The sequence below is a fragment of the Alternaria incomplexa genome, assembly GCF_024043165.1.
Source record: "Alternaria incomplexa strain BMP 0042 chromosome Unknown scaffold_12, whole genome shotgun sequence".
Lineage (NCBI taxonomy): Eukaryota > Fungi > Ascomycota > Dothideomycetes > Pleosporales > Pleosporaceae > Alternaria > Alternaria incomplexa.
Genome location: NW_026249861.1, coordinates 1,387,410 through 1,412,141, shown reverse-complemented (window position 1 = coordinate 1,412,141; position 24,732 = coordinate 1,387,410). Strand labels below are relative to the sequence as shown.

The 24,732-nt window shown below is 51.7% G+C and overlaps 8 protein-coding genes across 8 annotated transcripts; 3 read left to right on the top strand and 5 right to left on the bottom strand.

Annotated features, from left to right (window-relative positions):
- Positions 1–1,953: 1,953 nt before the first annotated feature.
- Positions 1,954–3,449, top strand: J4E90_008341 (uncharacterized protein; the record flags this gene model as incomplete). The annotated part of the gene is made up of 2 exons (XM_051437869.1): positions 1,954–1,961; positions 2,459–3,449. 2 exons carry the CDS (start codon positions 1,954–1,956, stop codon positions 3,447–3,449), a joined length of 999 nt encoding a protein of 332 aa, XP_051288680.1.
- A 2,247-nt stretch (positions 3,450–5,696) lies between these two features.
- On the top strand, positions 5,697–6,725 carry J4E90_008340 (uncharacterized protein; the record flags this gene model as incomplete). The annotated part of the gene is made up of 1 exon (XM_051437868.1): positions 5,697–6,725. The coding sequence occupies one exon, from the start codon at positions 5,697–5,699 to the stop codon at positions 6,723–6,725; it is 1,029 nt and encodes a 342-aa protein (XP_051288679.1).
- Positions 6,726–9,812: 3,087 nt separating this feature from the next.
- J4E90_008339 (uncharacterized protein) lies at positions 9,813–10,754 on the bottom strand (the record flags this gene model as incomplete). Its single annotated transcript, XM_051437867.1, has 1 exon — positions 9,813–10,754. One exon carries the CDS (start codon positions 10,752–10,754, stop codon positions 9,813–9,815), a length of 942 nt encoding a protein of 313 aa, XP_051288678.1.
- A 593-nt stretch (positions 10,755–11,347) lies between these two features.
- On the bottom strand, positions 11,348–12,994 carry J4E90_008338 (uncharacterized protein; the record flags this gene model as incomplete). Its single annotated transcript, XM_051437866.1, has 1 exon — positions 11,348–12,994. One exon carries the CDS (start codon positions 12,992–12,994, stop codon positions 11,348–11,350), a length of 1,647 nt encoding a protein of 548 aa, XP_051288677.1.
- Positions 12,995–16,622: 3,628 nt separating this feature from the next.
- Positions 16,623–17,808, top strand: J4E90_008337 (uncharacterized protein; the record flags this gene model as incomplete). Its single annotated transcript, XM_051437865.1, has 2 exons — positions 16,623–16,773; positions 16,856–17,808. 2 exons carry the CDS (start codon positions 16,623–16,625, stop codon positions 17,806–17,808), a joined length of 1,104 nt encoding a protein of 367 aa, XP_051288676.1.
- Positions 17,809–18,038: 230 nt separating this feature from the next.
- On the bottom strand, positions 18,039–18,401 carry J4E90_008336 (uncharacterized protein; the record flags this gene model as incomplete). Its single annotated transcript, XM_051437864.1, has 2 exons — positions 18,039–18,361; positions 18,395–18,401. The coding sequence occupies 2 exons, from the start codon at positions 18,399–18,401 to the stop codon at positions 18,039–18,041; spliced, it is 330 nt and encodes a 109-aa protein (XP_051288675.1).
- A 2,089-nt stretch (positions 18,402–20,490) lies between these two features.
- Positions 20,491–21,124, bottom strand: J4E90_008335 (uncharacterized protein; the record flags this gene model as incomplete). The annotated part of the gene is made up of 2 exons (XM_051437863.1): positions 20,491–21,087; positions 21,119–21,124. 2 exons carry the CDS (start codon positions 21,122–21,124, stop codon positions 20,491–20,493), a joined length of 603 nt encoding a protein of 200 aa, XP_051288674.1.
- Positions 21,125–21,559: 435 nt separating this feature from the next.
- Positions 21,560–22,958, bottom strand: J4E90_008334 (uncharacterized protein; the record flags this gene model as incomplete). The annotated part of the gene is made up of 2 exons (XM_051437862.1): positions 21,560–21,758; positions 21,811–22,958. 2 exons carry the CDS (start codon positions 22,956–22,958, stop codon positions 21,560–21,562), a joined length of 1,347 nt encoding a protein of 448 aa, XP_051288673.1.
- Positions 22,959–24,732: the final 1,774 nt, after the last annotated feature.

Sequence of the window (24,732 nt, the reverse complement as noted above, 5' to 3'; positions counted from 1 at the left end):
CTTGCTCTTTAAGGACGGTTGATCTACATGACGACGAACTCCACTACGAAGCAATCTCCTATGCCTGGGGCGACCCTATCGATCGCAAGACCGTCGTATGTAATGGATGCGCCGTTAGCACAACACGCAACCTTTTCGAGGCCTTGCAGCGCTTTCGATATGCCGATACTACGAGAACGCTCTGGGCTGATGCGCTATGCATAAACCAGGCAGATAACGAGGAGAGGACCGCGCAGGTGCGGCTTATGAGCTTCATCTACACAAAGGCTGCTCGTGTGCTTGTATGGCTACAACATGAAGATGACCAAGTGGTGCAGGACAGTTTGAACGCCATATGCCGATACATACTCCGATCAGATGGCTTTGCACGATTCCCACAAATTTTCAAGCATCAACAGAACTTGCAAACGCTATACAAATGGCGTGATGTGCCAGTATTCAATGTCAGTAGAGATGATCCACCCGAGGTTGGTGTTGCTGCGATAAACGCTTTACGTCATCTATGCTCCTCTCCCTGGTTCAGGCGTGGATGGATTATCCAGGAAGCAGCATTAAGCACCTCGACGTCTGTATTTTGGGGCCACGCTGAGATCGGGTTTGAATGGTTAGGGATCACCACTTCTATGGGCCTTCTTTCTCCTTCTTCTTCATACGACTTCGGTGGGGAGGTGGCGCGATGCTATTTTCTCTTTCAATTGTCTCCGTTTTTTATGGACCCCGGCGCTGTACAGAGATCTTGTTTCGTTTTGCTTCTCTCAACCACGTACGCCATTTTCAGTGACCCAAGAGACAGGATTTATGGCCTGCTTGGGCTGAAGACAATCGAGCACGATCCTGCCGATGGTCGGTTATTGGTAGATCCCGATTACAGCATTACGACCGTGGAATGCTATCGCAGGGTGGCAAGCAAACTACTCCTTGAGTGGCATGATCTCAGAGTGCTTTCCTGGGCCGGATGTAGTCCTGGATCGGTCAAAAACTGGCCATCGTGGGTGCCAGATTGGAATAGGTCCCCAATCGCTGCCATAGGGCCCCTGTTCGATAACGCATGGAATAAAAACGGGAGATCGAGTCTCACTCATACATCTGAAATAGTCAAAAGTGGGAGAAACTGCATTGAAGTTTCCGGTTTTAGAGTCGATATCGCAGAAGGGGCGGTCAATGAATATGCGGATTGGAAAGATATGGATAACTTTAGCGGGCCCGGACGCCTACAAGCCATACTCCGCTCTTTGGCTCATGTATACAGTGAAGAATGTCTTGCCTGTACATTTGGAAACAGGTTCAAATATCGACCCCTGTCCTCTACACGTACTGCGAACCTTCTGAGCGAATACCACATGTTCACGGAAAGGGATTTTACGGAAGACCAGTACCAGCCTGCGTCGGTGCTACGGATCAAAGATGACGATACTTCATTCGTACCAAGTGCGGATAGGTTTCTCGATCAATGTTGGCATGATAGATCGGGACATGCCCTTTTCATCACTGGCACCGAGATGCTAGTACTCGGGCCCGAAAAAGCGCTCCCATGCGATGTGGTAGTCGTACTACACGGCACCTCCATACCTTACGTCCTTCGCCCTACGGTGGACGGCCTTTGGAGACTCGTAGGAGAATGCTATGTCCACGACGTCAACGAGGGCCGCATTCATAGAGAATGGGAAGAGAAAGGCAGCGTGTCGGAGAAGTTCTGTATCTACTAGACCGCCGGCACCGGACGCAACTACTACTGCGCCTCTTGAACGCCAGAATCGACCTCATTATCCGAGTACACAGACTATCCTTTTTTCACAAAATGGGCATTTGGTAGCGATAGTCTGGCCGTGGTCTTCGCTACCACAAAACCGCCCACATGGCGCAATCGCAGGCCTCCTCAATCGCATCGACAACATCCAACACAGCTCGCTACGTTCGGTACAAGAGCTGAAAACATCATCGCACGATCAGAAAATGACACGGTCTGCGAATGCGTTCATTGAGCTGTGACGCAGGAGGCTCTGAACGATGGGACGGAAGCGAGTTGCTACATGGTTAACCACAAGGACCATCGAGGCCTACGTGATGAAGAGGGGAGTGCTGCGCCCAGTTTCAATCACAACCAAGTCTCGACGGCGGGCAACGCAACAACTCGAAACTTCCATCGCAGCGCGATGTCATTTCAGGAAATATCACGTTCCGCAATCTACTGCCCCGAAAGACGCACCTCATCTGCTACACGATCAATGTAGTGCGGTGCTTGTCCGCATGTCGAGGGACGTTAGGCTCCTCGTTACCTTCATTGTTAGGACGGAGGTCAGTGCGGTCTTTCGTATATACGCCATCTCGTAATTAATGCCTGGCGCCTATTTTTTCCTTGTCAAATAGTCAACTCCTCGATCGTACGTACTTTCTTGTCCCCCCTCTTCTGGTATACGAGTACTTGAGAAGTCCATGTTTAGCGCGCAACCGCTTACAGGACAGACGAGTCCGCCGCACACTACCTTCTCCAGTACATCACGATTCGCTTCTCCGACAAAATGTACGGCTGCGATGAATACTTCGACGAACACTTCGACGACAAACTCATTGGTCGCATCTACCGACTCCGCAATGACCCGAGTCGCATGTTCTCCGTCTGCCTATCGCCCCCTCCGTCATCGAAGTTGTATCTTACCTCGGATCAGTACAAGTGGAAGATGAGAGTACTGCCACCGCAGAAGAACGATCAGATGCTGCAAGTCATCAAGAAGACGATCACCGAGCTGAACAAGCAATATATGCTCTTTTTGCGCATCGGTCTACAAGTCTCGCACTTGACGATGAGTCCTCCGCTGTGGCCCCGTCATTCAGAGGAGTACTCCACGAAGCTGTACGCTTTCAAAGAAAAGGACCGAGAGTTTCCGATGGCTGTTGAGGCAACACTATCTAGAGGCTGTCGCCGTTTGACCGCGGATACCATTCTGGTACGAAAGAAAGACGACATGAACGGGCCTAAACCTGGCATGCCGCTGAAGACGTGGCTTCTGTCCCTGGTCAATTCTCGGAATAGCCTGGGTGAAGCTGGTTGGCGGCTTCAGCGGGGGTGGTGGGCTTCGAACGGTCAGAACTTCCCTATCATGGCTTTGCCTGCCGAGATACGTTGTGAGATTCTCCGGCAAGTCTTGAGTGGCAACATCTATCCCGTCGCCAAAGAAAACCCGAATGTGTCGGGACCTGTAGTCTTTTTGGGATCCAAGCGCGGGAATATTCCTATATCTCATTGGCCAGAAGCCCCACCGGCTTCCCGGCCAGATCCACCCAACTATGCCATCCTTCGAGCCAACAAACAGATCCACGACAAGGCTCTGAAAGCGGCGTGGGAGGGTACAACAAAACGCTTTGCCGATGGACTTTGGCTGGAGAAAGTGCTCGAGGCACCAATTGCCCCATCAAGTATCGCTGGCTCACTCATATCCAACTCTCCATGAGTACAAAAGAATGCTTCCGATTTTTCGGGATTGACATTCACCCCGTCCTTCGATTGCCGCCGCTTGTACCAAAAGCTCGTTTGCTGCAAGGAATCGCTACCCTTAAGCATCTCGAAATCGTATTTGGATCACCATACGTCCCCTATTCAAGCCCTTGGTATTCTTTTCCCAATCGCCCGCCAACTATACTGAAGTTTCCGTGTCATAAGATCATGGTCGAGTGGGCGCTGATTTTCGCCTTTTCATACCTCAAGCACATCCCGAATGTTCGGCTCGCAGGCTGTATCAAGACGTGCACAAAATCGAAATGGGAACACATCCTAAGCAATGAGTACTACCTGCGGAAGGAGAACTTCAAGACTCACGGATACGACCCTGCTATGGAGGCTTATGAGCTGTTAGAAGAACAGCTCCCTGTACACCGGCAAGTGTGAATTCGACTGGTTTCTGACGCTCCTTGGACTGACCGACTTTGATAGGCCACCGATATGCTCGTGCCCTGCTTCGTGCTCACTGGGATACCGTCCGGAAGGTCTGAAAGGCTTTGATTTTGACGACTCATATGTGCCGCCTGAACCACGGAGACCGCCGCCGCCACCGCCGCCGCCGAAGAAGAGTGCGACAGTTCGGCCGGGCCAACTCTGGTCAAAGGTTCATACGGTATGTCTACGAGCTCTCCAGTGAGAACAAGCTTTACTGATATCGCTGTAGACTGACCAAGATGTACGGAACGACTGATCCCGTATCTCACTGGCCTCTTGTATTAATGGAGCGGCAGAATAGCGCAACATGAATTGGGTGGATCCTCACGTTGCACCATATCACATACGGTCGGGCGATGCATGTTTCTCTCGGTATCTTGTTGTTGGCCTGTGTCAGTCAGCGCAGGCTGAGAAGCTGACGGTGTGGGGGCTGGGCAAGACACGCTACTCGGTACGTGGCGCATGGGAAGGCGTACAGCTCGTAATTGTTCGATACGAAATGCTACCTCTCTATTCAGTGTCTCTTGTCATATGCTGAGATGTATTCCGGAAAAGTGTTTGATCGGTTCAGAGATCGCTTCTTTCAGGTCGCTGGATCAGGCGGGTAGGTTCACGTGGAAAATAGGAGAAGCTGCGAATGATCAGTCACAGCAAACAAGATCAGGCTTATAAGCGGCGTATAGTAAATTAGTCCAAGTCGCCAGAAGCTCTTCATTCGAAAATCATGAGCGATAAAGCTGAGCAGCTAACAAACCAACTAAGGCAGGACTTAGGCAACCTACCACAATGGGAAACCACGTCCACACGCGAATGTCTCGACAACGGCGACACACAGTGGAGCATCACCATAAATTATCACAAAATGGCCTACGAATACCACAAACATCGTCTGCTTGCTCGCACCGTACATCGACTGTGCAAAACGCAAATCGGCAAACATCCCGACATTACGGAGGGCATGATCAAAAAATGGCTCGCCGAGGATAACTGGACTGATGCTCAGGTGAGAACGGAGTATCAACGACAGTTTGATGATGCGCAACTCCAAAAGCGTCACGTAAAGAAGCTACTGTGCGAGATGAGGCGGGATTATGGAGACTGCCAATTGGTCCGCGATACACACGTACGTAAATGGAAGAAGCAGGGTTTGGAAGAGGATCAAATCAGAGGCAAGTATCAGCAGTACATGACGGAGGCTCCGTTGGCGAATCGAGTGGCGGCCTTGCGGTATCGCTTAGAAATCGAGGTGTCGGACAAGTTGTGCGTATCGTATGCCGTCTTACAGAAGGAATGTCGTGACAATCCAGACGACCTCGCCATTGTGGACGCCTATTCGGTGCAATTCGACACTGCTCAGGGAGAAGCTGCGGGAGAGGATGCAGGAGCTGTACAGGAGGGAGCTGCTGAGGAGGGGTAAATCAGAGTAGTCGGAAGACATGAAAGAGTATTAGTAGCAGCTAGGCAACTATTTGGCGGAGTGAATATCGCAGAATCATGGCTGTATTTGATCAAAAATGTTTCGCTATACCTTGATCGGACTAGCGCACAACGCCCATTGCTGCGATGCGTACCCCATAGAAGATACAGTCTATCGCCTGTCTGACAGTATTGTAACACCGCCCTTACATTGCAGGACAGTGCGCTGCCTTGAAAGACGATACGCATACTAACGTCTCCTACTCTCCGTCAATATTTGGCCTCAAAACCACCCTGCGACTGGCTCTTAATCCTCGAAGTCAGAGTAAGACATCACAAATCGCGCGCCATGGCCGACAATGGCAGCACTTCCGATAAACCCATGGTCACGCGTGTTGCGCTAGGAGACTGGAGCAGGGATGAATGTCTATACATCCAACTGCATAGCGAACTGCTCCTTGCCGTCGCCCACCTACCTGCCGCACCCTTTCATTCGATCAACGACATCTCTCAGTATGTTGGCTACTGTCAGTACTTCGCTCTTCCGGACGCCGCGACTATTGACTCTCTAGAAGAGACAGGCAGCGGTGTGGTAAAGAGCATCAACACCTTCACTGCCAAGCGGGACGAGCTATCTGGATGGGTCATGTGGGCTCTTCAAGCGACGAAGATAAAAGCTACCTTCGACAAGAAGTTCCACGAGGTCGAAGTGTCACCCGCCATGCTTCGGAAGTACCGCGAGATACGCGAGCGAATGGGCTTCGATACATACATATACAACCCAAAGTTGTACCCCTCGCTTTGGTCGTTCCTCGAAGACGCTGCGCGCAGGCAGTTTCCTGAGTTCAGCGGCGATACTACACAACCCGAAGTCACACGAGACATCGACACCGACGGTAGCGCCCACCCCGTGACTAAATCCGGACCTGTCGACGACCCGGCGAATACGTCGGACAAGGAACTGATGGAGGAGGAGGGAATATCTGCCGCGGGCGACGACATGAACTCCGGAGCGTCCGATGAGGAAGAACAAGCAGAGCCTGGAGGCTTTGCGCAGGGTCAGGTCCGCGCTAGATGTACAGGCACCAACAATGACGGAACAGCCTGTCAGCGAAGAAGTACAGATATTGAAGAGAAGGATCGTGCGAGCTGGCGATGCCATCTCCATGATCCAGAGAAGAAGAAGATCACAGCCGCTGCTCGTGCGGCAAGGAACGCAGCGAAAAAGGCAGCTGCGGCGTCAGAGCCCAAGAAGCAGAACGGTGGTAACAAGGGAGAAGAGGGAGAAGATGCGAAGACAGGCGGAAAACGCGCTCGGGAGGCTGCTGCAGTGGCTGGAGAAGGAGCAGGTCGGGCATCCAAGAAGTGCTCAAAGTAAGCGCCAGCATATCAAGAATAGTATATCCACGGATGTTGGCAGAGCAGGCCCCAAAGCCGCTTCATACACATCGATAAACAAAGTTCGGTTTGAGGGTGAATATAAGTGAAGGACAAAACGGGCAGTCAAGATATTGGCGGCGCATCAAGTCTGTCGTCTGGTACGGTGAAGATGGATATAGCGAGGCGCCATTAGTACACCAGGAGCTTTGCGGAAGCATTCCGGCTTCGTGGTGTTTACCGGCCCTGTGTGACAATCGAAAGAGTCAATGAAATGTCTGCAATTGAGCCTTCTTGTGAGATCATCTGTGGCTACATGGCAATGTCGTCAGTCATTGGAAGTGCCGTCTGGGCCAATGTGCGATTTGTTAGGGCGGCGCGCGATGAATGATGAGATGCGCGGGTGGGCGTGGGCGAAGGCTGGAAAGAAATGAGGACAAGCTTGTAGTGCGCTATGACGTCATCACTATTCATTCTCCGCGACGCGTACGTGACGCGACAGCGAATCCAATCCCTCCATCCAACAGCACCAGCGCAGTCCCGAGATGTCATTCCCAGCGCCTCTCCATTCTCTCTTTTTATCAATCCCGGTCTCCTTGATCGTATCTTCGATGCACTCTCAAGCCTTCCACTCCTCCCGAAAACATTCCCGTCTCGACTCTCCAGTCAAAGTCCTGTAGCACCTCACTTTCGCATCGCTCTGGCCTGGCAAAGCCTTGTGGATGTAAACGCCTGTCCAAATTCCCTTGGCATGTGCATGAAGGCTTCCTTGCAAGATGACCGATTCCGGATCCTCGTAGTAATCTTCCGCAAGCTTGGACTCATGATCCAGGCCAGCACGACCTCTCTGTAGCAGCACCTCTGTAATGAACTCGTGGTACTTAGGATCTTTGACATTCTTCATACGATCCATAAGTTTTCGATCGATATACCAGATCTTCTTGCGCACCGCAGTGCCGGCCTGCAGGGAAATGCTGCCGATTCGCGTCCAATATTTGTTTTCTGTATCTGGAACAAATGACACCGGTTGTGTATCCGTGTATCCCATCAAGTGTACACGTCCGAGGCAGTCGCTCCTGATAGCCATTGCTATGCAGAAATTCGCGAATTGTTGTCCGCCATCAGAAAGGATTCGTTCCAACTTCTCCAAAGCATTGTCGCCTTTGAGACCACCAGTGCGCACAAACGCTGGGCTTTCTTTAGCGGTGACTTCGATGTTGACTTTGTTGACTGTGGTCTTGCAGTCGTTGCGTCCATATCTATACATGACTGCGGAAATAGCATCATCCAACAGGCTACCGACTATCGAACGATCTCTATAAGTCATGACCCATCTCCACGCCAACAAGTCGTTTAACTCAAACAAGATATCAAATCTGTCGACGTTGGTGGCATCGGCAACGGGTGCGTCAACCCATCGCAGGCGAGGCTCCAGACGTAAACCATGTTCACGAGTTTCCGTCCTATGAACAACAATTCGGAGGGCATATCGCAACCCCACGTGAAGCGAAGATGACCGCTGGAGAACCTCGGCACGGAGTTGACGTGAGGCTTGATACAGGCCAGCAGCGTGGTGCTTTACAGGACGAGGAAAGTTGGACGGCGAAGATCGATTGTCTGGATGGTAGATGTCGAATTCGGATACATCCGCAGGCTGCGGGTTATGCGTAAGTAGCAGTAAATCGATGATCTCATCGCGAAGCTCTCGGGGCAGGGTGAGTAAGGAAGCCATGGCTGCACGGTTTAACCAAAAGACAGAAGTAGCACTACATTTATAGAGAGTCAAAGATGCAAAACTTTAGATTTCCGGCTGCTTCATTGGAGTACCAAGAGTTGCAATGCTAACGATGACTCGTAGGTAGCAGCCCCTAGCGAGCCTCACAGCCATCGCATTTCAGACGCAACCAATATACGAAGAGCTCAAAGAGACATCCAGGGCTTTTTTCCCGCAAGGGTCGGCTTCAGTGTGTGGCACTGTGGGGCGAAGTTACCATGGTACCGCCAAAGTCTTCTTAAGCCTCCATCTTTTCCGACGTTTTCTCCCACGTCCCCCCAAAAATATATCGGTTAAACGCAAATTTCATTACGGGTAACATAGTTGTACGACAACCTCTTATCCATGCCTTCACTTACCAGAGCCATGGCAGACCGCAGATGGAAGTGCGTCTCAGCCAGTCGCTACGCCGTGCAAGTCTCGCTTTGCGTATTAGCCGTCTACATCTCCAGCCTCATGGCGCAAACGTCAAGTCCCACAGTCATGATATGGGGTAGCGCGCCATACATCGGCCTCATTGTCGCTTTCGGAACACGATTTGGCCCAGCCGATATGACTGCGTCCCAAGCATACTGCGTCATCACTACAGTCATACTGTTATACCTCGACAAAGCCACGACCGCTATTGGCAAGACTGCCGAACCAAACGTTGAAGAAACTGGACTTCAGCACCGCGCTGTACACTTTGCGCTCGCCTTCTTCGTCCTTTCGGAGCTGGAATATCACCGACAATACTACGCTACCAAAAGCTTCAAGAAGTCAGATAAATCTTCGTGGCGTTCTTGAGTGGCTGATGCCGATCGTACGTTTAATGTCTCGAGACATCAGAGTGTATATTGGCATCTGGCATCTGTCGATGAAAGAAACAATCAGGAATTGGAGGAATCCTTCGCATCAACGGTGTACTACATTCTACGTGTGCTCCTTTTCGACAGCCTACCATTTCACTTAGTCGGCGGATGCTTTAACTACGCAATCAACAGCACGGTGAATCCGACCCCTGCGAATGGTCGCCTGGCCATGCAAATGATGGGAAACTTCAATGTCTTCTTCAATACAAAGACTATATGGGGCGTCTACTTGAACCTCTGGGTACTGTCCAGAGTCGTACGACAAGCCAACTTCATTACCGTTTGGGGCATCTTCCGAGTGTCATCTAGTGCTCTTGACTGGTGGAACAGGAAGCGAGTAAATGTGTCTCACGAACATCACGAGAAGTCGCAGGGTGGTCAATAGCTGTGACGAGTATATGCTGAGCATTTTCGGATAGTGTAGTAGTAATGCTAATTCCTCTAAGTCTAAATGCTACGTCTTTTACGCCAACAGCATCTTCATAACATCAGCAGGCGTCCTCTTCGGCGCCGCAATCTCCAGCACCTCCTTGCTCGTCGTATCCGCCTTCGCCTCGCCATTCCACGCCGATTGTGGAGCACGCTTGATAGAACCTATCACGTTCTTTGCCTGGTTCGACGCAGCGACCATGTCGTCCACAAACGACAGATCCTTGAACTTAACGTCCTCAACCTTGGCGCCGATGTGCTTTTCAACCATCGCTACAACTTCATCGCCTGTGATGTCCTCCGGGCCATTGAGGACATACCTGCGCTTGTTGTGCGCAGAGGTGTCTTCCTGGAGCAGGAGATGCGCAGCAAAGACACCAACGTCATGAGGATCAATGACGCCGACCGGTCCATCAGCGCTCGCCATCGTGCGCAATGTGTGTTGTTTTCCGCCGTTGCGAACGGCCTTGATCAGCTCAGCAGCGGGCATAAGCCAGAGAGTCGTGAACACGTTTGGCTGCAGTGATGTCCAGTGCATACTTTCATAGGCGGGTGAGTCCAGCATTGCCTCAATGGCCCAGTGCGTACGTGGGTAGTAGGCAGAGCAGTCTGGCTTCACATTCGCGGCTGTTGTGGAGATGCGCACAACGTACTTGACGCCAGCGTCACGGGCTGCAAGGTGGAATGTCGATTCTTCGGCGAACTGGTTGGGCTCGTTGTGCGAGGCTATGAATGCGCGGGCGACATTGTGTTCGCGTAGCCACTCCGCGGTGATCTCGACCCAGGTGTATTCGATAATTTCGACATGAGGAAATTTGGCGAGTGCCTTTGCCGAGGAGCTGTTTGCAGATCGTGTGATGGCGAGGATGCGATAGTTGGAGAATGTCTTGCTGGATTTGATGAGGTTCGAGAGGGTCTCAACGACACTGCGGCCAGTGTTGCCTGTGGCGCCGACGACTAGGAATGAAGAAGCCATTATCAGGACGGTGAAAATGAAGATGATTGAGTTCGAGGGGGTTGTTTGCAGGCAGGCTGATGATGCATGTCAATCGATCGAGGTACCTACCTTTTGTACAAAGTTGCGGAGTGTCGACGACTCCGGAGTGTCACTAGCTGCGGAGTGCAACCAGCTGTTGAGCGCTGCGCGTTACATCACGCACCCGTATTTTGTCCGAAGACTGACCAATCAGCGAAGCGCGGAGTGGAAGCCGTTAGCATGTTGTGGCGGGCGCTAGAAGAAGATGCGTACCTCGCGCGACGACCATCCAACACTGAAAAAAAGAAAACACGGAAGCGGAACAAGCAGAACAGCAGCGATTGCGGGTCATTTGTTAGTTATTGAATGTTGGAACAAGCAGAAACCAAAATCGCATTAGCACTACTCTACGAGGAGATCAACGACTACACAATACGTCCAATCCCCCAATTACACCACGCCATTTGATGCGCACTTATATAACAGTATAAAAATTAAAAGGCCAACTCAGTACCCATAGGCCACCGTCTGTCCATGCATCTGGAAAGCGGTTGCTGCGCTGAACGACTTGATGTCTCCACGGAACCTTCCACCTACTCTGCCTCTTCCTCATCGCTATAGTTCTCGTCAACCACAATCTGACGAGTAGCATGGGTCTCTTCAACAATGGTAGTCTGCTCGACTGCAGTATGTTCGACGAGACGACCTTGGGTAGCCTCAGCTGCGGACTCTTCGAGCGCGGCTGAGACCATCTGCTGTTCGGCGTCGTCATAGTCTTCCTCCCCCATCTCTTCGTCTTGCTCAGCATCGTCGTCTTCGAATATCACCGATGAAGAATCATCGCCATCGTCATCGTTGTAGGCGCCGGCCAGGACTAGGAGATCCTCTTCGTCCTCGTCAAGCGCGGGCTGCTCAGCATATGGAGGAAATACCTCGGTCTTCGACTTCTTAGCAGACCGCTCTTGGTCTCCAGAGTCTTCCGAACCACGGCGCTTGCGAACCAGAGGGCTACCGAGCGCATCTTCGCTTTCCGATTCCTCCACGGCAGCCTGCGACTTCTTTTTATTCGACGGCTTCTTCTTGGTTGGCTTCTTAGGCTTACCGCCCTCGTCGTCGCCATCGTTACCATCGTGGGCGTTGTCGTACTCCTTTAGTAGAGCTTTGTCTGGCTTCCCAAATGCGGCTACCAAGCGCCCTGACGCTTCGAGTGCCTTGGCTGCAGGGGAAGGGTCGCCGCGCCATCTCACATTGAATGGGTCTTCGCCACGGTCGTAGCATGGTTTGTATGATGTGTACTGGTAGCGAGTGCTCTCTACTGTCCGACCATCAGAGAGTTCTCCGAAAGGCGTGGCTTCCCTGAAATCCTTATCCTTGAAGCGATCGTTGTGAAGCTCAGTCAACTCCCAAATGGATGCGTCGGGATTGTCCCGCATGAGGGAAGCCAGATACTCTCGCTCGATTTCCGACCACGGTGGATCAATGGTTACGCGATCAATACCCTGGTAACGGCGGTCGTTAAGAGCCTTGACGGTTTGCTTGTCGTTCCAGTCTTTTGGTACCCTGTTATAACAGTAGACGACCGGCTCTCTCTTGTGGGATGTGGGTTCGTTCTTGTCTTTCAACCGCATGTCCATGAGCGGAATGGCAAGTAAGTCTTCTTGGTTCTTATCCTGAGGGAGCTGATCAACGTTGTCCGGCTCAACCTGAAAATTGTGCTTTGTGTCGCGCGAACCGCGCTTGTATCGGAAGCCACGATTCTCCCACATGGGAGGCTCAGTCTGACCCATGCTCTCGCGGGCGGAAGGCTGTTTAGGGCTGGGCCGAGGATCACCTGACACAGGCTTTACACCCCAGAACTTGCTCCATTGGTCCGGAGGAGGAATGACTATACTATGGGTGTAGTCATCGAAGCCTTCTCCGACGAGCGGCTTCTTTCCCTTGGCCTTTGCCTTCGTGGCGGCAGGGTTTTCAGGTGTTGCGGTCTTCCTGGGCTTCTTCGGGGTAGCGGCTTTTGCGCCCTTCCTGGGTTTCGGGGTAGGAGCGGCCTCTTCTGATTCTGACTCGTCCTCATCTGGAGGTCCTCCTTCCTGCTCTTCGACGGGCGCGGCAGCATCAGATGCACTGGATTCGTCGTTCGCACTCGTAGACGCCGCTTCAAAACTAACAGCCTTCTTCGCTTTCCTCGGTGTTTTGGGAGTCACACTCTGCCCGAGCTTCGAGCCGGCGGGCTGCTTTGACATGTCGGGATGAGTCAGTTGCGTATCGGTGTGTTGGATCGAGCCAGGTGGTGGAGTAGTTGTATCGAAAGCACAGATAGGTTCCAAGAGCAATTGGATGGGGTCGCGTGTAGAGTTGTTGAGTCGGGTGGCAGAGGAGGGAGCGAAAACCTTGCTTTGCGGGGTGGGAATGGCGCAATGGTAGAGAGTTGACGCGCGTCTGGATTGGGAAGACATAATCGCAGTGGGAGACGGGGCGCAATAAGTAGGAGGACGGGGCGCGGCCATTGTAAGGCTACGCGTGAAAGGTCGTTCTGGGGCGTGAGGAGGGCGCTTTGACATCTAGATCGCACAGTGTAGAAATACATCTTGCGCGTTTGGTGTCCTTTGAAAGTGAACGAAAGTTGTGCGCGGATCAACAAAGCCAGCAACAGTGTAAGCAAGCCCACCCGACAATGTCCCAGGCGGACAAAGGTAGAAAGGTACGACAATTTGTCCTCGCGCGCACTCAACTAGGCCCTTCTATCGACGTCTTTCGAATGATGTGGTCATCTCGGTCGCTTCTCTTCACTATGCGGATAGTGTCCACGTAATTTGCGCGCAAGAAACCTTCTCAACCAAGTACATGTGACTGACCTGAGAGTGCCTGACGCACAATGCCACATAGCGACGTGACCATGTGAAAGCTCAATGCTTGGCGGTGCCTGCGATACCGCATTGCTAAGGCAACGCGAGAGAATGGTCGCGCTCCGCTGTTGCACGAGGTGAATGCTGCGCACATCTCCCGCGACGTGGGGCTTTCGATGTACCACAACCAGTCGGTTCGGTTTATCGTTAAGAGTATTGAAGCCGGGCAGTAGATTTATTGTGTGGATCAATGAACTATATCGCAAAAACTTGGCTCGTGGATCCTGTGATCTCGCTTTCTGCTTCCTCACGCAAGTGACCATCCTCGAACTTTACCTACGTCTCGCAGCGAAGCATTGATGCGCGGCGCCATACCTTTGGCTCAGGACTGATGTATGAATGAAGAGTTAGTAAGGCACGCAAATGGCCGTACGATAACGGAAGTGTATATGCTGCTGCCGTGCAGGACATAAGGTCGGGTGATGGCAGCTTGGAAAAACGTGAAAGTGTGAAAATGGAGGAACTTTGCATAACCACAGATTTTTGATTGTCTATTTCGTAGCAACGCACGCGATTGAACGGCTTGGTCTAAATGAGAAAGCTGTAGTCGGCAAATGTGGCGACAGAGAAAGCGGTGGACAGGAAAGGGGACGGGACGTCGGGAGGTTTGCCAATCGATAAGATTGTCCTAGCGCCTTGGCATACGTAATGACAGCTAACTCACGATCACGACTGCTGCGAGCCTCAGCTAGTTCAATCACTTTGATGTTGAGGTGTAGTAAAAGCCTTCACACTGATTGAGTATTTTTCGGGCTTTGCGTACATTGCGTTCACCACTATTCCACCGAACCTGATTACTACTGGACGCTCACAGCGATCGGCGGAGTTACCTGATGCCGATGCGCTCACATAGCACGTCACGATCATCACGTCTTCATGGGCCGAAAGGCGCAATACGCTCACTCGAGCAGCGGATTATAGCATTCAACTAGAACGGTAATCGATCTTGCGTCGCGGAATTCATAGTGAACGGTAAACTGATTGCGACAGCGTACCAAGAGGTATCAAAAGATGCCGACTAGATTGAAATTGGAATGGTAATTAGACATTATAACACTGAACGCATCCAATCAACATTGATGCATCCTAAACGGTGCGTACACTAATAGAAATCATCATCCCAATTCAAAGTTCTCAGATTCCACTTCAGGCCATGTTGAACTCTCCTAATGGCGTGGCGACTAGCCAGGCCCATGCTGCACACAAGAGCAGAGCGGGATGTATCAGGACCAGCCCGACACTCGACTATCACTCCTTGATAGCCAATAAGGAGAGTGTCTGCATTGAAGCAGGTATGTCAATCGTGACGAGACAGATCGACTGTGTCAACGTCATTGACCTTTCTCTCAACCAACCGCTCTTGCACGCGGGCCTCGGGTTCCCGAGCCGCGATCGATATCGACACCACGGGACAGCCGACTAGCGGCGGCGGCTGGCGGGTTCAATGGTCCATGTCATAACACGGGTCGCGGGTTGGCGGCAGCTCGGTGTGCAATCTAAGCATCTGCCTTTGAGTTGAGGCTTGCCGGGCTGAGCGCATTCATAATGCGATTCCGTGTAGTTGATGCTGCCTGTCGATGTTTGTTCGATCCGGGAATGAGATTGTGGCCATAGCGCATGGCTTTGAAAAGCGGCCCGGGTCGATGGGGACAGCGACTAGTGCGTGCGACTATGCGAACGCTTGTACCTGCATGACGATATCATGTTTTGTTTTCAGAGACTGGCGTCGCTCGCACGGCTGCTGCTGCGTTGGGAGAAACTGGAGAAGCGTCGGTACAATGTCCTCACTCTGCCGAATAGAGTTGAGTCGCTTGGTAGTCCGTCGTCAGGAAATGGGGATGGGACTTCGGGTGTAGCTCGCTCGCGATGCTGGAGATGCTCTTCGTCCATGCGCAAAAGGTCCGCTTCAAACTGCTCCATCACAGTGAGGGCTGGCGCAAAATCGGGGCTCAAGAAGTTCTGGAGTGGCGGAGGGACGGCCTCCTGGCTCGCAGAGTAGAGTAGTTGGGGCCTCATGTTGTTAAAGGAGCGAAGACGTCGAAGAGGTTGAGGATGTTGATGCGATGTGTTGCAGTGGATGAGATGCTGGCTTCTCTCCAGAGGGTCGCGTCGCGTTTATATCACAGTATCGCATGTCGTCATGCTCTCTTCCCATCCCACACGCGCTAAGTCGCGTGGCAGCTCCAATATCGTACCTGAACCCCACGAGCCGTGCGCAGTTTCAATACAATAATAAAATAAGACGTTCCGGAACGATCGCATGTCATTTTCCCCGATCGCATGTTATTTTCCGATGTAGTGGTCACCAGCATCGTCATGGCCTTGTTCCAGACGGTACCCCTGAGACTTCCCGCTTTCCGGGGTCGATCGATCGTAGCGCGTCATCAGGGATGCTGCATCATCTGGCAAGATCCAGGTTTCACCCTAGCAGACAGCACCGTGCGCGATGTGCAAGAATTGAAGATTGAAGTTGTCGGTGGCCTCTTCCATGCGCTCCTGAATCTCGTGAGAAATGTCTTGGTGTTGTAGGCTGGCATCGGCTCGCGCTTTCCGACAACACCCTGCCTACCTCGGCTCATCGGGCGAAGACGGCCAATGCGGTGTCGCTCCTCACGAACACCTCGATGACCAGCCGTGAGCACCCTATCGTCATCGCAACGACACATAGAAATAATGCCCATCCCCACACCTTTCGGCGGTTTTCTGCCCGCTGCTCGAGATCCACCATCTGCATTTCTTGCAGCTTACATAGCAAATCCAGGCCTTAAGTAGACGATACTGCCCGGGATGCCCACCCCACCCTTCTCCCAAGACCGCCGAGACTGGCTGAGCGAAATTTCTGGACTGTTTTCCCAGCGCAAAACCAAGGACGTTAAGAACACGACATCTACGTCAACTGTGAACCTTAGATTTGGCAACCCAAAAGCTTTCGACTCTGTTTCAACTTTCAGTTCGAGATCTCGAGATGACGCCTCCACAAAAGATCAAGCAATGGCTCACGGGCCAGGACGGGCTCGATAAGCTCAGGATGGGCGAGGCGGATTGCCCGGCTCCTGGCGAAGACGAGGTGTTGGTTGAAGTCCATTCCGTGAGTCTGAACTACAGGGATACCGAAGGTACGTACAGTGGGATGTGGTCACACCTACTTTTGTGGCAGGGTCCAGACGGCCATTTGAACAACGCTAAATACGTGGACAGTCGCCATGGGCCTCTACAACCACCACAAGTCCGTAGAACATCCCCCCGCTATTGTCCCATGCAGCGACATGTGCGGTGTAGTTGTTGCGGTTGGCCCAGTCTCCAACAACACTTCCGACCCCTACAAGAACCCAGCTTTCCAGCTTAAGGAAGGCGACCGGGTCATCAGTACATTTGCGCCGAAACATCTCAGCGGTCAAATCAAGGCCTCAGACATTGCGGGTGGCTTAGGCGGACCTGCGCCTGGAGTGTTGACGCAATACCGTGTCTTTCCCACGTATGGCGTTGTCAAGATTCCAGATTATCTATCCGATGACGAAGCGGCTTGCTTGCCAATCGCAGCTGTAACCGCCTGGATGAGCTTGAATTGTATGCGACCAAATGGCGAGATCATCGGACCGGGCGAAAAGGTCCTTTGCCAGGGTACTGGCGGTGTAAGCATCTCTGCAGCCCAGATTGCATCCGCAGCAGGCGCAGATGCCATCGTCACATCTTCCTCCAATGAGAAGCTCCAGCGCGCATCCAAGCTTGGCGCAAAGACAACCATCAACTACCGCAACACTCCCGACTGGGAGAACGCAGTCCTTTCTGCTACCTCCGACGAAGGCGCTGACATCATCATCGAAGTCGGCGGTGCGCAAACGCTCCGCAAGTCATTCGAGTGCGTACGCTTTGGTGGTCTGATATCCTGCATTGGCTACCTATCCGGCAAGCAAGATGAGGCTGGCGACAGGACAAACACGAACTTGCTGTGCCTGAAGAGGAATGTCACACTCAAGGGCATTGTGAACGGTCCTAGGACTGAGCTCGAGAGAATGCTCAAGTTCTACGAAGAGAAGAAGATTAAGCCAGTGGTCGACCGTATTTGGAAGTTCGAAGAGGCGGATCAAGCGATCAAGTACCTTTTCAGCGGAGGTCACTTTGGAAAGGTTGTCATCAAGGTGAAGGAGTAGACGGTATCATAGGTGCGTAGTGGATCAAGATACACCATGATCAAACATCCAACATTTTGTCACATCACCCAGTCCATCCAATGTCATTGTGCATCGTCTTGAAGTCTCATGGAAAGTTATTCTAATTGCGCAGCATTGTTTTCTACTTGAAAGCTAGTAGTCGCAGCTTGTATGATAATGTGAACAAAGATCGCTCATTGTCTGTAGTATGGTCACCGCCACATCTCGAACTAAGCCGAAGACTGAGCGCGCCGCTCAGCATCAACGCTCGCACCCCACTTGCGGAAAGCGTTAGTGAAACTTTGAGTCTCCTCGATGGCCTCCTCGTACTCGTCAGCAACAACAAGTCCCTCATACCACGATCGCTCCGTCTCGGCCAGCACAAGACGCCACTCCTTGCCCTCCGCCAGCGCCCAAGCCAGACCATGAACACCTAGGCGTAGTAACCACAAAGCAGCAGAGATCTTAAACCCCCACAGTTCGCAGTTCTCTCGATCCGCCGTCGGCCAGTTCTCTTCGTGGTCCATTACAGCTTCGATGACGCTGTAGAGACCTTCCTGGAAATGAAACGGGAGGCAGTGCAGACAATGCATGATGTTGCTGATGTTGTCTTGGAACGGCTTGCTGTCGTTGGACCACTCCCAGGCGCAGTTGGCAAGAGTCCCAAGACCGGCGATTAGTGAGAGGCAAGTATCGCACTTAAATGTGCTGTTGCAGGTCTTACGGCACTCGGAGGGGCGGAGGTGGTACCGGCAGGTCTCGACGGCGGTGACGTGCTTTTCGCCCTGTATCATGTCAGTTGGAAGGCTTCAATTTCCAAGAAGAGCAGTCCTGACCTTCTCGAAGAGACTGCCTTCAGTCCGGGTGATCTTGATGATCTCGGTCCAGACATCTTTTGCAGCAGTAGAGGATGGTGCGGATGTCTCTGGGTAGTCGCCAGGGGATACGAGGACGAACTCGTCCGTGTCTTCAATGTCGTCGGCAATATTTATGGGGCTCTTGTTACTGACACTATCGGCAGTCTCTGCAATCTTGGAAGCAGGCATGTTCGTCGCGAGTGTGAATTGTCGGGTACTATACTTTATAAAGAAGTTGTGGTGGGTTTCAAATCAGCGAAGTTGTGAGTCTGACAATCTATATAGCACAAGAGGAGGAGAATTCAGCTCGGGAGTGTCATTCAACAAGTGGGTCTGGAAGAGGTCCATGGACTGAGAGCTTTCTTCCAGAAGGAGAAGGGTGCGGTGAATGTCTGCATCGCACTCTCTCGCAATGCGCAAATGACCAGATCAGGGACTCATTTGTACAGACATTCAGGCTTCAGCGGAAGAACGCCATCAAGCGTACTCGAAGAATATATGCTTGGTAATATCCTTGTTGGCTGCAAGCTATAGCAACTATTTGTACGCAAGCTGACCTTCAAACAAAGGTAAAACTTGATCCTACACGCTTACTCGACCGAGGCAAACATCAAGACCAAACATCTAACATGACCAGTGCCAGGAAGCACATGTATGCCCTGGCCTGGAAGTCCCATTTACCCTTCAGTCGTCGTCTTCAGTCCGACCCTTCTTAGCAAACATCCCCGCCGCGCCCCTCCCCCACATCGTCACCTCCGCAGCAACCCGCCTCAACTACATCTTCTTCTCTTCATACTCCACTTTACCCTCATTCACCACAATCCACGCCTCCTCCGCCGCCAACAAAATCTGCATCTCGCTTTTCCCCTCCACCCTCCCCAGCATTAGCCCCTCAGGCCCAAGCTTCAGCGCCCAAATTACTACCGAGATTTCGAACTCCTCGTCTCTAACAAGCTCACGCTCGAGATTCATCCAGTCGTCTGTATCGAGAATAATGGAAAGAACGATAGAGAGACTGAGCTGGTGTTGCGGCTCTAGCATATGCAAGTATTCCGCGACAAAAGAAGGCCTAGTAGGATTATCGGAGAAGATCTCGGAGCAGATGCGTAGGGTGTCGAGTCCATCAATGATTGCATTCGATGTTAAGCTGGGATGGGGCCTGGATTTTGTTTCGATGGCGAGGATTTTGGCGTAGTAGGCGATGATGTCTTGTGCGCTTTTGTCCTACACGGAAGCGTTAGTATGCATGATTGAGCTTTGAAGGGCGCTTGTATGCTTACTTCGTTGGTTTTAGCAGTCTCGTCACGAACGAACACGTAGCTGCCATCAGGATGCCTCAGCGGAGTATCGTTGGGTAGGGCGACGACTTTCTTTCCGTCGACGAGTTGGGTGAAGTCTTCTTGGCTGTTGTCGTCGTTCATGTGAGGTTTTTCTGGGCGCGGCATGATGGTCACCCTCGTGATGAGAAGACTGTAAACTCTGTATGTATTAGCAGGGTTGAGTTACTACGGGTGGTAGAGAGCCCAGTGTTCTCTCTCCAGGCCAGCCATCACTTTGGTACATGACAGAAAGTAGGTCAGTGCATGAGGCGCGATTCAATGCCAAGATGATGCGATATGCAGTATATGATTGAGCTTTCTCTTGCGTGAACTACCCTTCTGGACCATGACGTTAAGCTGTGCCTACGTCCGTGCTCGTCACTGTAGGGAGCCAGCGAGAAACAATGCACGCTAGACTACGCCTCTCCCATGCCTCCCATTTCTCCTGAACTCATTTATCTGCTATTCGTCTCGCATGCCGGGCTTTCTCTGCAACGATTCTCTGCTCAATCCTGCAAAACCAGTTCCGTTGATCGAGCGTAGGAATAGCGACACCATAGTCTATTCTCATCAGTAACTTGATGCTTGGTTGTCGAACTTTGACTTACCTTCACAATATCTGGCAAATCTATTCCATCATTCTTGCCGCCATCACGTTCAGGACCGGAAGTCTTCTTCTCCGTCATTCCTTTGACAAATCCCTTCCTGACACCACCATTCTGCTCTTCCATTTTATCGGCTTCGTTCTTGCAGTCTACATCACCCTCCTCTTCACGCTCGGACAGCCCGCACTCCGAACTCGAGCCTTCGGTGACAGAAGATTCGACGTCGGTGTAGGAATGGTAGTCAGCTTCGACGAATACGTAGCTGTCTTCCATTTCTTGATCCTCGACGAGCTCTTCGTCGACAGTGACATCGTCATCGGTTGGGAGCACAACTCCGCACGTCTCTTTACCGGGCTTGGTGATGGCTCTCTCTTCGGGACGAGCGTCATTGCTATGGGCAGCAGGGTCGGTGGGAGACATTGCCACGAAAATATATCGAAGGCGACGGTGGCTTATTGAGAAATGCTTACGTAGCCTGCGTACCCGCAGGTTGGGTAACTGCGCTGCTGTTGAGTGACAGTGTGAAGACTTCCATGCTAGTGTAGCTGCGTATATATGCGCCGTGGGGGCTCTATACCTAATTGCGCCACTAAGACGACGTTCATTCTCCTTTCACTAAGGTCAATAAGAAAGGCTGCGAGCGATTCGCATGGAAGCAACCCAAGCTTCATTGTATCAATATTCCATTTGCAGTTGCTTGTCCTTCGAAGGCAAATGGAGCCCGAGTGAAGCAAGCGGGCGGTCGAGACATGGCAAATATGGCGAGCCACTCACGGCCACCGCGAGTGATACCAGAACAACACGACCCTGGTATGGACGGAAGATACCAAGAGACTAAGAGATCAAGGACTCACTCGCTGTCGTTAATGATGGCGAATGAATAAGATCATTTAGCGTGGAATTCATGAAACATCAGTCGGTTTGCGGCGTGTGATGCTGAGAAAACCTGATTGTGAATGCTTCTTAACGATCATAACTTTGATGCTGCTCCCTCCTCATATTCACTCAACTCTTTCTTATCGCAATCTCTTGGACTTTCACCAAACTCCTTACCCTTGCGACATGACAGTTCTTCGGCGCTCTTCCACTTCCAGGCAGTGTCTTTCTCCTCACCGTTGCCCTTGCCGCTTAGTACGTTGCACATGTATGCGCCGGCGACAGGGAGGAATCTGAGGGGATGATTAGCATTGCGTCCGTGAAATGAAGGGTAAAGTAACCTACTTGTACGAATGAAAGCTACCACCAACGGCGAGGTACAAGTTGGCGAGCCTTTCATGAGGGTGTCGACACATCAGCCAGTCTTCGGTTGGTGTAACAGCGTCGTAGCAAATTCGCCATCGGTCTGGTTTTTTGCTGCGAGTCCATTCCGGCATGGCGTTGTGCATGATCTGCGCGCTTTCACGCTTCAGTCTCTCAGGGACGTCGTTCTGGTTCCTTCGAGATGGCATAGTAATTTTATGGCCAGAAGGGGTGGTAACCGTGTTGATGACTTCAGTTTTGATGTCATTAATCTTAAGCGTTCGGTTTGGCTGCGAGGGCGGGATAATGTCGACCTCTCCACCAATGACAATCACAGGTACTGTTTCGTCGATCATGCTCTGTGTGTTTTGTTCGTTCAGTGTATAGTATGCAGAGACGCGTCCTACAGCGGTGATTTGGCGCTCGATACGGTCTTGCTCCTGGATCTTCAGAGCATCTTCGATCGGCGACATCAGAGAGCTGGTCCATGCTCCTGCTGCCAACACGATCTTGTCGGCTTTCAAAACTTGACCATCTCTCAGCTTTACACCAGCTAGACTACGTTGGTCGGCGCTCAATAATAACTCCTGCACGTCTCCAGTCACCCTCTTGACCCCAAGCTCTAGTGCAACCTTCGTGAAGCTTTGCGTTGCTTTTTCTGCGTCGCACCAGCCCGCTTCACGATTGAAATAGCCCTTTCCATATTCTTCACTCTTGATGCCTTTCGTTACAGCGTACTTGTCCAGCTCTTGTGGTTCTAGATCGCGCGTGTAGTCACCTCCTCTCTCAACAAACGTCTTCCTTATCGCATCGCCAAAAGTACCATTCTTTTTGTCTAGCACGACCCAACCGGTCTTGTGGAAATGACCTTGTACTGCTATGCTCCAGAACCAAAAATGAATAGCTTCATTGGCGAGATTGCAGTAAAGATGTGACTCGTAGTCGGTGCGGATAATGCGATTAGTGTCGATGGCTGCCGCTTGCTTTTGTTTTAGGGATGTATTGCTATCCCATTGGTCGACGATGGTAATCCGAGATGGATCTTTGTATTGTTTGCCCAAATGATAGGCAGTAGACGCGCCAAAGGTACCAGCGCCTATGATAAGTACTGTAGGCTCGCTGCTTGCCATATTGAACGAATAGTGATCAAAAGTCGTAAAGCTCTCAATGATGTCCAGGATAATGGTGAGGCTTCCCGGATGGTAGATGAGACTGCTTGCGCTAGTGCTGCGGGGTCTTTTGCGGATCCGATGCCCCAGCTTGCCCGAAAACGTGCATTGGCTCGCGCGATCGGGAAGGAACTCACGATGCCCAGGTACAACGCGTTCCGAACATGACGTATCAACACAAAAGCGGGCGCGTGCGAATGAGCCCTATTCTGTCCAAAGTTGCGCTGCTTTGACAAGTGACATTCTGGAGCCCCGGTTGGGCTTTGGCAATGATCGCAGTCGATGCGGGATGCGCGAAGCTTGCTTGGAGACCGGCGTTCGCGTCGCACCGTCGCGAGTATTCAGTGTCGCGGCAGGTGCAAGGACGACCGTCGCGAACAAGGTTTACGCGTTGTACTTGAATGTCGCATCAATTGCATCGCCTCGAGAATGCATTTTAGTGGTTGAGACCAGCTTAAAGAGTACGTCGCGATGGCCTAGAGGCATGGTGGCACATCGGTCGTGGAAAGTCGCTAACTAAAGCTCGAGTGTCATCGCTCCTTCCGAATAATACAGCTCACTTCCAACACTCAACACCATCCATCACGCGCGTGCTTGTCAGTAGTAGCGGCGCACATCGCGCATACCAATGGCAGCAGTTCAACACGAACGGATTTGTTCTCTACATGTTCGACCCATTTGCTGCGGCAGTTTTATTTGATCGTGCTCCACGCTCTCCAACCAGTCTCTTACATGTATGGGCACCATTCACTCATCAATAGGTATTCATGACTCCCGAAAAGTCACTTCCGGTAATACGCATGCGCTGCGATAACACGATAAGAGAGAAAGAGCTGGTGATGGCAAGAGACATGGAGTAAGCCAGGGGCTGACCGCAGAGCTGGACTAGCCGGTTGCATCATCGGCAACGTGTCGAACATGTCAACTGTTTAGCCTGGAGGCCTTACTCGGTTTCAGTTCTGGATATTCACTACCGACGAAGGATTCACGGTCCTACACCTGTTCTTCCAATGTAGAAGCTGCTTGCGAGATGCATTTCCAGGAATGGTTAGCGCTGGCTGTCTCGGCTAACCTTCCGTGTCAGACTCGAAGTATCTTTGGATTCAAGTACGAACACAACGCAGAGCTATTGCGCAGCAGAAGACAAGACCCAAATTCAATATCACTGCTGGAACTGAACACAGAAAGCATCTGAGGAGCTTCAGTGAGACCAAGTTTTCACGCTTCAATCTCAGATTCGCCACTGCACGATAGCACTTTAGTGGCTCCTTCGGCAAGCCCCACCATCGAGCGTAGAATGCAGATTCAGCAACTCTCAACCAACACCACGATGTCTCCCAAGATCCATATCGTGCGCCATGCGCAAGGAGAACACAACGCGACCGTATGTCCCATATCATAAAGAAGAACCTCGGATCCAATAAGACTAACTGGCCGCAGCGCAATTACAGCATTCGCGATGCTGTGCTGACAGAAAAAGGCAAAGAACAATGTCGCACGCTTAGCTCGGCGTTCAAATATCATGAGGAAATAGACATAGTATTTGCGTCGCCGCTACGACGAACGATTCAAACTGCGTCACTGAGTTTTGGCCCTGTGCTCGCGCGGAAAGAGGTGCCGTTCGTGCTGTTGCCAGCCTTGCAAGAAGTCAGCAATATTGGATGTGATGTCGGAATTGCAGATACAGCAGATGACGTCCACGCATTCCTACCGAAGCTGTTCGCAGAGGGTGAGC